General features: G+C 35.5%; 1 protein-coding gene across 1 annotated transcript; it reads left to right on the top strand.

Annotated features, from left to right (window-relative positions):
• Positions 1–13798: 13798 nt before the first annotated feature.
• Positions 13799–14752, top strand: LOC103604458 (olfactory receptor 5K4). The gene has a single exon (XM_008589016.1). It carries the CDS (start codon positions 13799–13801, stop codon positions 14750–14752), a length of 954 nt encoding a protein of 317 aa, XP_008587238.1.
• Positions 14753–15366: the final 614 nt, after the last annotated feature.

Genomic DNA, 15366 nt, shown 5'->3' with positions numbered 1-15366 from the left:
GAGAAGAAGCACAAGGGAGCTAGGGAAACCCCATGTTCCTGAAGAGTCCCTTTAGCTCCCTCTACTGATAAAGCCATCTGAAAAAGAAGAAGCGTTCATGGGGACCAGCACCAGCATCATAATTCTGGTTAATAAAAGATAGCCCTACTCGGACATGAAAAAGAACAAGCTACTAATACATTCAACAGCATGGATGAATTTTAAAATAATTAAACTAAATAAAAGTAGCCAGACACAAGGGACCACAAACTCTATGTTTCCATTTTTATAAAATTCCAGAAAAGGCAAACCTATAGTGACAGACACAATTAGTGGTTCCCTGGGGCCAGGTTAGGGGCAGAGATTGACTGTAAAAAGACATTTGAAACTTTTTAAGATGATAAAAGTGTCCTAAAATTTGACTGTGATAGTGGCACAACTGTAAACAGTTTCTAAAACTAATACTCTTAAAACAGATAAATTTTACTAAGTATAAATTATATCTCAATAAAGCCATGAAAATAATCTCTAGTGGTTTTTGTTCTTCTCTCAGCTGCCTTATTTATTTAATCTCTTCAGGCTCATTGATTTCACTCTCAAAAATCTGCCATCACTGTCAATCTTTTGAGTTGTCAGATTTGTTACCAGCCCCTGAGCTCTCTAATAAGGATTAACTCCAACACATCTACATGCCTTAATAAGGTCTTCTTTTTTATAAATATTTTTAGAAGTCATACTCAGACCGATTAAATCTAGACAGCAATTGGTACCGAAGGGTTACTTTTTTGTCCTCTGAGAATACACTCCTGGCTCTATCTTTCTGTAATCAGATGGCTCACCAATGATTTCCATTGCAGAATGTGTATTTTGATGTTATTGTCTGGTTTTTCTATGTGTTTAAATCTAATCTCCTGGTTACTAATACTTTACTGAGAGCCTGATCTGATAGTTTACCAGGAGATATCCAAGACACCTAACATGACTTTGTTAACTGCAATAGTTTTAAGTAACAGAAAGATCTCAACTATTTATTGACTAAGCAAGAGTTAATACAATAACGGATGCTGGTGCAAACTTTAGGTAGGTATAACTATCATCAATTAATCAATTAATATAAGGGCCAAATGATTATTTCTAGTTGACTAAACTTATTCACGAGACTTATTTTCTAGGTTATACCTAGGCTAAATACAAAGTGGATTCCAAATGTCTCATACTATTAATGACTGTTTTGTGAAAATAAAAATGATCAGTCAAGTGAAAAAAACAAAAGCAATTCAGTTCGATATAGCAAGGGAGTCAGCCAACATCACTTGAATTCTATTTTAGTTATTTTTTATTACATGTATTTTTTAATTGATTATATATATTCATGAGACATAGAGCTGACCATCAGCACCTGTGCCCAAGATGTGATGATTAGGTCAATACTATCAGCAAAGCCACCACCATAAATCACAATTATTCACCTTGTCCCCCACCTGTCTTCTCCCCAAACCCCCTCACCACCACCACCACCCAGCAACCTTAGATCTGATCTCTCCCTCTGCAAGTTCTAATGTACCACCATGGTCTTTCTTTCCTTCTTTCTTTCTCTCTTAGCTTCCACTTACAAGTAAGGACATGCAGTATTTTTCCTTTTGTGCCTGGCTTATTTTGATTAACATAATTTTCTTCAAACTTATCCATGTTGCTGTGAATGGCAGCATTTCATTCTTTTTTATGGCTGAGTAGTATATTGTGTATATATACCACATTTTCCTTATCCAGTCATCTGTTGATGGACATTTAGGTTGGTTCCATATCTTGTCTATTGTAAATAGAGCGACAATGAACATGAGACTGCAGGTATCCCTTTGACATGATGATTTCCATTCCTTTAAATATATACCCAGAAATGGAATTGCTAGATTGTATCATAGATCAATTTTTAGTTGTTTGAAAAAGCTCTATACTGTTTTCCATAGTGGCTGTACTAATTTACAGTCCCAGCAACACTGTAGAAGAGTCCCCTGTAACAGCACCCTTGCTGGCATTTGTTATTGTTCGTCTTTTGGATTATAGCCAGTCTAGCTGGGGTGAGATGTTCTATAGGGTCTGGTACTTAAGAATTACTGCATTTCTTTCATGGTGTGATATTTTCTTTTTGATTGTTTGCTTGTTTTTGTTTTTGTTTTTATATCTAGTATCTCTATGTTGCTGTCTGGTCATCTGGTAGATCAGTTTCTTCTTCTGTTACTCTGGAGTGGACTTTGAGGAGAAAGACTTTCTCCTCTTTTGAGGCTCTTCTGCTAATTCTATCAATGTAGTCGAATATGCAGCAGGCCATCTGCAAAGTGGTAATGGCTGCTACTGTTGTGGCAAGCCATTCTTGCAGTGGTAGAAGCTGTGGTGCTGGCTGTTGTGGACCACCTCCGTGGAAGCATTGTGGGGCTTTCACAGTTGTGGTGATGCTCTTACCTTCTGTGCAGGTTGGTGGGAGGGCTGCCCCAACATCATTTGAATTTTGGTGGAGACTCAAAGGTAGGCAGAAGAGAAGGGAAAGCTTTAGAGTGGAAAAAAATGGAAGGCTTCATGTATGCCCTGACTGGAGGGCTGTTGCCATGGGGAAGCTAGCTGGAAGTGGTTAAATAGAAGGGGGGCATCCTATGGGATTGGTTATGGGTGCATATTTGGCATTTTCTGATTGTTTCTAATTTGGAAGCAGGGACACAAATTAGGAAGCTGACAGTTATTAATCAGGTCCTGGTCATTTTGGACTGATTATTACAGAAGCTATTATTTAGAATCCTGGATTGTTAGTAAAGATAGCAATCTGCCTTCCTGTATGCCTGATTTATAACAGGCTGGCTTCTCAGTTTATTGTAGATGAAAGATTAGTTTCCTAGGCAGGTTGCTGCAGGTTATGGGTCAGAGTTCTATATAACATAAAACAATATATTATAGTGATTAAGAGCACAGACTCTAAGCTCTAGCTTCAAACTCACTTAGTTCAAATATTGGTATTGTTACTTACTAGGTATTGATCCTGGAGAAGTGACTTGACTTCTGTGTGTATTAGCTTCCTCATCTGTAGAATGGTGATATAACCTGCTTTATGGGAGTGTTATGAAGCTTAAGTAAGTTAGTACATTAAAGTTATTAGAAGAGTGCCTAAAGCAAAGCAACTGTTTAATAAATGCCAACTATCATTATTCCATACTCGTTCCAGTATTTTATAAATTTAACTGAATGATAAAAAGTTAAGAAGCTCCTATTGAGATTACTTCGTTAAAAGTGAAAATAAAAGCTATATGTCATTGGAGAAATGCTTGTTCCTTCTTAGTGAAGATATCTGCACTGGTTAAAAAAAATGGTTGAGGGTTCCAGTCAAGATGGCAGAGTAGACGGTTCCTAGCATCACTCTCTCCCACAAATCAACCAATTTGCAACTATTAAAAAGCAACAACAGAATGCTTGAGAGTTGCACTGGAATGCTCGAGAGTTGCACTGGAACAGGCAGGAGCTGCATGCTGCAGGACCCCCATCCCAGGCCAGTGCCCACTGCCTAGAGAGATCTGAGAGCTGCTGGGCCCAAACACCCCAAGTCAGCTGTGTCAGAAAAGGCAGGTGCCATGGGACATCCAGCCCAGGTCAGTTCCCGCCACTTAGAGAGGCCCGAGAGCTGTTGGGCCCACATGCCCCAAGTCAGCCATGCCAGAAAAGGCAGACACCATGGGACCTCCAGCCCAGGTCAGTACCCACTGTTTAGAGAGGCCTGAGAGCTGACAGGCCCACATGCCCTGAGCTAGCCATGCCAGTAAAGGCAGGCACCATGGGACTCCCAAGTCCAGGCCAGTGCCAGCCGCTCAGAGAGGTCTGACAGCCTCTGGGTCCATACGCCCTGAGTCGGCCACTCTGGAAAAGGCAGGCACTGTGGGACCTCCAGCCCAGGTCAGTCCCCACCACTTAGGAGGTACAAGAGCCACTGGGCCCACATGCCCCAAGTCAGCCACTCCAGAAAAGGCAGGTGCTGCAGGATTCCTAATACAGGTCAGTCCCTGCTGCCCAGAATTGGCAGTCCCTTCAGGAGCCAGGCCAGACATCAGGGTGGAATGAGTGGTATGTGATATCCCCTGCCACAGAAGGAAAGGTACCAAAAATTATCCTTATCCAAAGGAAAGATACCAGAAATATGAAAAATCAGGAAAGTACGTTGCCACCAAAGGAAAAGAATAACTCTCAAACTCTAGATCCTGTAGAGCAGGAAGTCCTTGAAATGACTGACAAAGAATTTAGAGCAACAATTTTAAAGAAAATAAATGAGATACAAGAAAACTCATTTAGACAACATAATGAAATGAGAAAAAATATACAGAATCTGAAAGAAAAAATGTACAAAGAAATCAATGCCCTGAAAAAGAATGTAGCAGAGCTTGTGGAACTGAAAGATTCATTCAATGAAATAAAAAACACAACAGAGAGTATAACCAGAAGGCTGGAACAAGCAGAAGAGAGAATTTCTGACCTTGAAGACAGGGTGTTTGAATTAACACAGCCAGACCAGAAAAAAGAAAAAATTAATTAAAGAAAATCTAAGAGAGATATCAGACAACCTTAAATGCTCAAATATCTGAATCATGGATATTGCAGAAGGGGAGGAAAAAGGAAATGGCATTGAAAACATACTCAATGAAATAATAGCAGAAAACTTCCCAGGTATATGGAAAGTCACAGATCTTCAGATTCAGGAGGTCCAAAGATTCCCAAACACATTCAACCCAAAAAGATCCTCTCCAAGACATGTTATACTCAAACTGGCAAAACTCAAAGACAAAGAGAGAATCTTAAAAGCTGCAAGAGAGAAGCATTAAGTCACGTATAACAGAGCCCCTATCTGAGTAACATCAGACATTTCATCAGAAACCCTAAAAACCAGAAAAGAATGGGATGATATATTCAAAACACTAAAGGACAAAAATCACCAGCCAAGAATACCCGACAAGGCTATCCTTCCAAAATGAAGGACAAATAGTTTATTTCTCAGACAAACAAAAACTGCAGGAGTTCACTACCACATAACCAGCCTTAAAAGAAATTCTCAAGAAAATACTGGGTTTGATACCTGAAAAACAACCATCACTGCCATGAATACTCAAGAAAGAGCAAAACCTACCAGTAAAACAAAAATGCTAACAATAAAGAAAAATAATATTTTGTCTACCACCCCAAAAAACCAACAAATACAGAAGAAAAACAGAAAATTGGAAAGAAGGGAACAAAAGATACTTAAGACATCTTAACAAAAATCAATAAAGTGTTAGGAGTAAATCAACACTGTTCAATAATAACTCTAAATGTAAAGGAATTAAATTCCCCACTCAAAAGACACCCACTGACCAACTGGATTAAAAAGATGGACCCAGGGCTGGCCCCGTGGCTCACTCAGGAGAGTGTGGCACTGGTAGCACCGAAGTTGCAGGTTCAGATCCTATATAGGGATGGCCAGTGCACTCACTGGCTGAGTGTGGCACAGACAACACCATGCCAGGGGTTGTGATCCCCTTACTGGTCAGAAAAAAAAAAAAGATAGACCCAACAATATGCTGCCTTCAAGAGACTCACCACACCTGTAAAGACACACATAGACTTAAAGTAAAAGGATGGAACAAGACACAGCATGCAAATAGAAATGAAAAAGGAGCTGGAGTAGCTATTCTTATATCAGATAAAATAGACTTTAAACCAAAAACCATAAAAAGAGACAAAGAAGGCCACTATATAATGATAAAAGTATCTATCCATCAAGAAGACTTATCAATCATAAATATATATGCACCCAATGTCAGAGCAACCAGCTTTATAAAGCAAACACTATTAGATCTAAAGAATGAGATAGATACTGACATCGTAATAGCAGGGGACCTGAACACCCCACTCTCAACATTAGACAGATCATCTAGGCAAAAACTCAATAGAGAAAAACAAGATCTAAACAACACTTTAGACCAATTGGACTTAGCAGATATCGACTGAACATTCCATCCAACAACCTCGGAATATTCATTCTTCTTGTCAGCTCATGGAACATTCTCCAGGATAGACCACATGTTAGTTCATAAAGCAAGTCTCAACAAATTCAAAAAAATTGGAATTATTCCATGTATTTTTTCAGATCACAATGGATTAAAATTAGAAATCAATAACAAATGAAACTCTGCAAAGTATACAAACAGATGGAAATTAAAAACATCCTACTAAAATCATCCCACTAAATACATCTTGGGTCCAAGAAAAAAATCAACAGGAAATCAAGAAATTTCTTGAAACTAATGAAGAAAATGACATATCATACCAAAAACTGTGGATACTGCAAAAGCAGTACTAAGGAGAAATTTATCACATTAAATGCTTACTTAAGAAGAACAGAAAGATGGCAAATAAACAACATAACACTTCACCTTAAAGAACTAGAAAAACAAGAACAACCCAAACCCAAAGTTAGTAGATGGAAAAAAAATAATTAAGATCAGAGCAAAACTAAATGAAATAGAAACCCAAAAATCTATACAAAGATCAATAAAAGAAAAGGTTGGGTTTTTTGAAAAGATAAATAAAATTGACAAACCATTAGCAAGGTTAACTAAAAAAAGAAGAGAGGAGCCCCAAATAACAAAAATTTGAAATGAAAAAGGTGATATTACAATTGATACCTCAGAAATACAAGGAATCATTAGAGACTACTATAAACAACTATATGCCAACAAATTTGAAAATCTGGAGGAAATGGATAAATTTCTGGACACATACAAACTAGCAAAACAGAGCCAAGATATAGAAAATCTGAATAGACCAATAACAGTAAAAGAGATTAAAGTTGTTATCAGAAGGCTCCCAACAAAGAAAAGCCTAAGACCAGATGGTTCACTGCAGAGTTCTACCAAACCTTTAAATAGGAACTGATACCAATTCTCTACAAACTATTCCAAAAGATTGAAACAGACACTATTCTCCCAAACTCATTCTATGAGGCAAACATCACCCTGATACCAAAACCAGACAAAGATACATCAAAAATAGAAAACTACAGGCCAATATCCTTGATGAATATAGATGCAAAAATCCTGAATAAAATACTAGCTAACAGAATACAGCAACACATACAGAAAATTATACACCATAATCAACATACACAAATCAGTAAATGTGATACACCACATCAATAAAGGCAAGACAAAAACCATATGATCATCTTTACAGATGCTAAAAAAGCATTTGACAAAATTCAACATTTGTTCATGATAAAGACTCTCTACAAGTTAGGTATAGATGGAAAGTATTTCAACACAATTAAATCCATATATGATAATCCCACTGCCAATATCATCCTTTGATATTTAGGGAAAAGTTTTTAGAACAGGAACCAGACAAAGATGCCCACTTTCACCACTCCTATTCAACATAGTGTTGGAAGTACTAGCCAGAGCAATCATAGAAGAGAAGGAAATAAAGGGCATTCAGATTGGAAAAGATGAAGTCAAACTGTCCCATTTTGCAGATGACATGATCCTATATATTGAACAGCCTAAAGCCTGTACAAAAAAACTCTTAGAGTTGATAACTGATTTCAACAAAGTTGCATGATACAAAATCAACACACAAAATTCAGTAGCATTTCTATACTCCAACAGTGAATGTGCAGAAAAAGAAATCAAGAAAGCTAGTCTATTTACAATAGTCACCAAAAAAATAAAATACTTAGGAATAAAGTTAACCAAGGATGTGAAAAATCTCTATGAAGAGAACTACAAACCACTGTTGAGAGAAATTAAAGAGGAAACAAGAAGATGGAAAGATATTCCTTGCTCTTGTATTGGAAGAATTAACATTGTGAATATGTCCCCATTACCCAAAGTGATCTACAAATTCAATGCAATCCCCATCAAAATTTCAATGACATTTTTCTCAAAAATAGGAAAAACTATCCAGACATTTATATGGAATAACAAAAGACTACATATAGCCAAAGCAATCCTGAGCAAAAAAATAATAAAGCCAGAGGCATAACACTACCTGGGTTTAAACTACATTAAAAAGTTATAATAACCAAAACAGCATGGCACTGGCATAAAAACAGACACATGCATTAATGGAATAGAATAGAGAACCCAGAAATCAACCCATACACCTACAGCCATCTGATCATTGACAAAGGCAGCAAGTCTACACACTGGGGAAGAGACTACCTCTTCAGAAAATGGTGCTGAGAAAACTGGATATTCATTTGTAGGAGAATGAAACTAGACAACATACCTCTCACCATATACCAAAACGAACTCAAAATGAATTAAGGAATTAAATATACATCCTGAAACAATAAAACTCCTTAAAGAAAACATAGGGGAAACACTCCAGCAAGTAGGAGTGGGCACAGACTTCATGAATATGACCCTAAAAGCACAAGCAACTAAAGGAAAAATAACCAAATGGGATTATATCAAACTAAAAAGCTTCTGCACAGCAAAAGAAACAATCAACAGAGTAAATAGACAACCAACAGAGTGGGAGAAAATATTTGCAAAATATTCATCTAACAAAGGATTAATATCTAGAATATACAAGCAAAAAAACAAATAACCTAATTAAAATATGGGCAAAGGAGCTGAATAGGCATTTCTCAATGGAAGATATATGAATGGCCAACAGACACATGAAAAAAATGCTCCACATTACTCAGCATCTAGAAAATGCAGATCAAAACCACTTTGAGATACCATCTGACTCCAGTCAGGATGGCTAATATCCAAAAGACTGAGAATGATAAGTGCTGGAGAGGTTGCAGAGAAAAAGGAACTCTCATACACTGTTGTGGGACTGCAAAATGGTGCAGCCTTTATGGAAAATGGTATGGAGGTTCCTCAAACAATTACAGATAGATCTACCATATGATCCAGCTATCCCACTGCTGGGAATATACACAGAGGAATAGAAATCATCATGCTGAAGGGATACCTGTACTCCCATGTTTATTGCAGCACTATTTACAATAGCTAAGAGTTGGAACCAGGCCAAATATCCATTATCAGATGAGTGGATGGGGAAAATGTGGCATATCTACACAATAGAATTCTGCTATAAAAAGAGAATGAATTACTGCTATTTGCAACAACATGGATGGACCTATAGAGAATTATATTAAGTGAAACGAGTTAGGCACAGAAAGAGAAATACCACATGTTCTCACTTATTTGTGGGAGCTAAAAATAAATAAATAAATAAACACACAAACAAATGGGGGGGGAAGAAGACACAACAATCACAACAATTCCTTGAACTTAAGAGAAGTGAACAGATATGATGTAAGAGGGGAAGGGGGGGAGAGGAACAGGTAAAGGGTCACGAAAATCAACTACATTGTATATTGAGAAGTTAAAATAAAAATAAATAAATAAATAAATAATTGCTCTTAGAGATTTTTAAAACATGCTTGAAATAACACAGAAAGGCAGTATGGCAAAAAAAGAAAATGTGTTGCTTTATCATGAAAAACTTTTGCATGATGAATCAATGAATAGAACAAGTAGAGATACCATTCCATTTGAAAATTATTAGTTCCATCAATCGTGGGCAAGGTACTGACACAGAGAAGTTGAAGCCATGAGTGTGTGAAATGATATGGGATCCCACTTACATGGTTAATTTTATAATAAAAATGATCTTTAAAATAATATGTTATAGGGCCGGCCCGTGGCTCACTCGAGAGAGTGCGGTGCTGATAACACCAAGGCCACGGGTTCGGATCCCATATAGGGATGGCCGGTTATGCACTTTCTCATTTCAATGAATGTGTTTGTGAGAAAAAGAAAGAGGATCTAATAGAAAACATGGAAAAGGAATAGCCAGAGATGTAGGAATAAAAAGTGTTATCACAGAAGCCTGAGAAGGAAATGAGTTTCAGAGTGTGGTCAGTAGTGCAAAATTATATAGTTAATTAATTAAGATAATAGTTGGCAAAAATGTTTTACATTTGATGATTAGGAGATGAGCAGTGATCTTGGTGAGAGGGTAGTTACATCCTGAGCTTCTCAATTCCTCCTGTTCCTAGGATGTGCCCAGACTCTGGCTATGGTTATTCTCCATTCTATAAACACGCTTTGTGCTTTCAAGTGTCCATGCTTTTACCTTTAATCATGTTATTTCTTCAGCCTATAATGCCTTGCCACACATTTTCTGCCTATTGAAATTTAATTTATCCTTCAAGACTCATAAGAAATGTCATTTTTTGTAATATAATAATTTCTTTTTTTGTATTCTCATATACCTTTCTTGTAGTTCTGTTTTTTAATACTTAACTAAGTCCGAGTTGCTCTATATGTAGTTGTATGTGATTTAACTCTCTAGTTTGGGAGCTCTCTGGGGACAGGATTATTTCTTATTAATTTATGCAGATTTCTGTCCAACTCCACTTCTGCCATGGGCCCCTCATGTCTTTTATAATCACTCTATAAAAATTTAATTTAATTTAATTTTAATTTCTGCAGCCAATTCAATAAGCATTCATTGAGGGCCTATGTTATCATGAGCTCTGAGAGTTTTGCAGTGTGTAAAGCCAAAAATAAAAACATTAATCCATCTTAAAATAAGATAAATAACATCAGGATGAACATACAAGTGAAGCATGATTAAGACCTCTTTGCATAATCAAGATGTAATTATGTTGCAGATAGAAAAGTTGAGGATGTCTTCATGGTGGAAATCAGACGTCATACAATGTTCGAATGGGATTTGGATAGGGAAATAGGTCAAAGAGGACATTTCAGATGAATAGATTCTGAGTAAATATTCAGAGTCAGGATTGAACTCAAGTGCATCAAGGAATAGACAAGTGATGAGTGTGACTCTGGAGATGTGTACTTACAGGTGAATGGTAGAAACTAAAGTCATAGATAATATAAGCCTTGTGTATGCAGACCTTGGAGTACTGAGACTAAGGACAAAGACTTAGTTTGGAGAGTAATGAGGAGCCAAAATCATTTCTAGTGCATAAGGGTATATCTACACTAGAGAAAGAATGGAGATTAAAGACCAATTAAAAAGTTATCTTATAATTAAGCCATTGATGGTCGTGGTGGTTTCATGGGGTATATACTTATCTCCAAATTTATTGAGGTGTTTATGTTAAATATGCACACCTTTTTGTATGTCAATCATACTTCAGTAAAGTTTTTTTTAAGTTACCTTATGACACATAAGTGAAACTAAAGAACAAGTCAGGGTTGTTTCAGAGAATGCCTCTATAGGATTTTGTCAAATTCATAGTAGGGAATGAAAGAAAAGAATGCAACGCTGGTTGATCACAACGCATTTTTGCCTCTTCTCCATGATTCCAAATCTTTCTTCGAGTCTCTGTTTAACTTCTATTCCAAGCAATTGATATGATTCTTTTATCTCAATATACAGGATAAACAAGATTTGAGAGACAGAGATCAAGTATGTGAAATTCAAGATGATGCTAAAGCTACCTTTAGTGATGGCCATTTGATTTAACCTCAGAATGTCAAAATGCATCCATCTTTAATTAATGCTGATTTATTGGTGCTTTGGGAACCATGCCTCTCTGGTTAGGAGTGTCTGCAGAAATACCCTGATGCTAATGGCAAGGAAATCCCTTTAGAATCAATGGAAAACTATAACTTTGCCCTGAGGTTAACATAATTATTGTCACTGACCTATTGGTAAAGAGTGTCCCAGATTTTCATAATTTATTCTCCAATATTTCAAAGATCAAAGTTCTTATGCCTTGAAAATCCCTAAAAACAAAGAATATCAGATGGCCAATTAGCTACTATAAAATGTTTGTCTGTGAGCTAAATATAATGAGGACTGATTACTAATTTATTTGTATTATAGTATTAAGATGCAGAAATACACATTTCTCTAAAATACTTCAGTATTTTTTGTTTTTGCATTTTATGTGCGTAATTATTTTCTTGGTTTGCCTCTAAGTTGAAGACACTATGGAAAGCCATCATGAGACACAGTAAGTGGATCATTCTGAACTATTCTGAGTTCAAAAGTACAATAGTTTTATCAGTAAATATACAGGTTAGGCCATAAATGATGCTGTGAAATAATTCTGAGATGTATAGTAAAATTGATTTTTGATTCAACTGAATAATTATATTTTGCTTTGGAAAAAATAAAATGAATTTTTATTAATTTTATTGTGATACAGTATCTTCTATATAAAATGGTTATTATTGAAAACTAAACCTATTTTTCTGGAGTCCAATAATAGGTATTTTCTGTTGATTAACCATTAAATGTTACTAAAATAANATTATTGAAAACTAAACCTATTTTTCTGGAGTCCCATAATAGGTATTTTCTGTTGATTAACCATTAGATGTTACTAAAATAATGATAAAAGCAGTACTTTTATATTTTTACAAAAATTTTTTTCAAAATATTGTAATTCTGAAGAATTTTTGAAGAGTTATAGACCTAAAATTGAAAGGAAAATTTATTTTATTCATTTATTTACAAGCCTCATGAGATAAAACCCCAGAAAATCTCACCATATTATTTGAATGAATAGAAAAACAGTATATTAAATACACTATAGACAAGAATTGGAAACAGATAAATAAACAAAAATATGTTTTTAAAACAATGTATTTTGAGTAATTATTGTAGGTTCTTCTCCAAATTGTCTAAGAGACGTATGCCGAGGTCTAAGACTTTTAACAATTCCTAGAAGAAAGATTATTTTATTATTCTGTAAAACCTGTGCTGTTTCTACACTTGAAATATTATAATTTTATAGTTGCCAAACTATAATAAATATATAATAAATTGGGTGATCATTGAATTCCCATAAATCTTTAGCAGATTAGGAATTAATAGAGTTTGTAAATTTAAACAACCAAATAAATGTGGATCTCCATGGGACTCACCACAAATGAAGACATTAGTTTCTACAGAAGACATGAGATAATACAAAAGAGGTATTTATTACGAAGAATATGCACATTATGAGCGGGGGTGTTGTCACCAAATTTCATAATTCTAGAGATACATGTAGGATGCTTAAAACTAAAGAAGAAAAGTATTAGGATAAATGAATAATTAAGAGTAATAACTCCAAGGAAAATTAATCATACTAAGATAAGAATAGAATCCAGAATATGTTGAAATGAGTGTAAAAATGATATCCAAATTAATATATTAAGAATATCTAAAGATGATCTATATTCTTACCCTGTCTCAAAGGATTAAAAGATTTTTCTTTAAAATATCCCTTGGTGACCTTATCTGAGAAGGGTTACCAAGCTAGAGAAAGCATTTTTCAAACTCACTGTGATTCTGTGCAGTTTTTAAATTAGACATGTAGACTTGAAATGTCAAAAGAGCAATTTATTTTAAACATCACATCAATCCCAGGTAGTATTTAAAACTTGTTTGTTTGTTTGTTTGTTTGTTTGTTTCCTGGAAGAAAAGATACCATAAGAAAATATATTTTTACATTGAAAATGGCAATTTATGTATATAGATCACGAATTTATACACTGGGATAAGATAATTTATGTAGAAAAATCTTTTCCACCCCAGAAATTCACACAGACTCAAACAATTTTTGTACACACAATCCCTAATACATTTCTTCTCACATGACGTGACCTACTGTGAATGTGCTAGTTTTCAGGTGCTAGCATAGGATAATTTGAAGAGGCTCTTCTTTTTGTACAAAGGGAAATTAGAAGGGGAGAGTTAGACATAATCTGCTTTAGAATCGCAATTGAATTTCTTTACAATTTATATCTTAGCTGAGAAACCAGGAATGCCTAAAGAGAATCACTCCTTGACAACTGAGTTTATCCTCATGGGATTTACAGACCACCCAGAGCTGAAGACCCTTCTGTTTGTGGTGTTTCTTGCCATCTATCTGATCACCATGGTGGGGAATCTTGGTTTGGTGGTGTTGATTCACATGGAACGCCGTCTTCACTCACCAATGTACATCTTTCTGGGCAACCTGGCTCTGATGGATTCCTGCTGTTCCTGTGCCATCACCCCCAAGATGTTAGAGAACTTCTTTTCTGAGGACAGAAGGATTTCTCTCTATGAATGTATGGTGCAATTTTATTTTCTGTGTCTTGCTGAAACTGCAGACTGCTTTCTTCTGGCGGCAATGGCTTATGATCGCTATGTGGCCATATGCAGCCCTCTGCAGTACCACACCATGATGTCCAAGAAACTCTGCATGCAGATGTCTGTTGGGACCTTCATAGCTAGTAACCTGCATTCCATGATTCATATGGGCCTTCTATTAAGGTTAACTTTTTGCAGGTCTAATCAAATTGACCACTTTTTCTGTGATATTCTTCCACTGTATAGACTCTCCTGTACAGACCCTTACATCAATGAAATCATGATATATATTTTTTCAATGCCAATTCAAATGTTTACCATTGCCACTGTCTTGACCTCTTATCTCTGCATCCTTTTCACTATTTTCAAAATGAAATCCAAGGAGGGAAGGGGTAAAGCATTTTCTACTTGTGCAGCTCACTTTCTATCTGTCTCAATATTCTACTTTTGTCTTCTCATGTACATTAGGCCATTTGAAGAAGGGGATAAAGATATACCAGTGGCAATATTTTATACAATAGTAATTCCATTATTAAACCCTTTTATTTATAGCCTTAGAAATAAGGAGGTGATAAATGTTCTGAAAAAAATTATGCGTAATTATAATATTGTTAAACAAACTTCATCCTCTATAGCAAATTGATCTTAATTTGTTAAAATGCTTTCATAAGTAAGGGACATAGAAAAAGAAAAATGTGTTTTTACATAAAATATCAATCTCTAAATCCTTAGACTGTATTTGTTTAAAAATGTACAAATGGAATTTCAAAATTTTTTGACAAATCTTAATCAAAATTCCACAACCAGAGTAAATAAGGGGAAACTCAATGCTGTCTTTTCCAGCTTTTCCTTTACTCTCATGGAATTGTGTCAGAAAGGATTGTTCCAATCCTCAATAAATCAACATAGCATCAAAGTTAAATGTTTAAATGTATAAAAGAGTCTTCTTTGATGAATGCCGTCTACTTGATGTAAGATATTATTTCTGATCCTATGAAGAGTGTCTGAAGCATTTAAAATTTGGTGGCAGAAAAGGGAAATGATAAATTTCTGACCTAGCAGACACATGTAGATTAGTTTAGAAGGATAGAGACTAGAAGCAAAATAATTGCATTAATTTATATTTAAAGCAATAAAGTTTTATGTAGATAACATTTCAGGAATGGAAAAAAATTGAACAAGAAGGAATACACACGCACAGAAGTGCACACACATACACACAGGCATATACATATTTTGTAGAATAACTAACAATGA

The sequence above is a fragment of the Galeopterus variegatus genome, unplaced genomic scaffold (assembly GCF_000696425.1).
Source record: "Galeopterus variegatus unplaced genomic scaffold, G_variegatus-3.0.2 Scaffold5157, whole genome shotgun sequence".
Taxonomy (NCBI): Eukaryota; Metazoa; Chordata; class Mammalia; order Dermoptera; family Cynocephalidae; genus Galeopterus; species Galeopterus variegatus.
The sequence above is the reverse complement of the archived record's forward strand: the minus strand, read 5'-3'. Positions and strand labels throughout refer to the sequence as shown.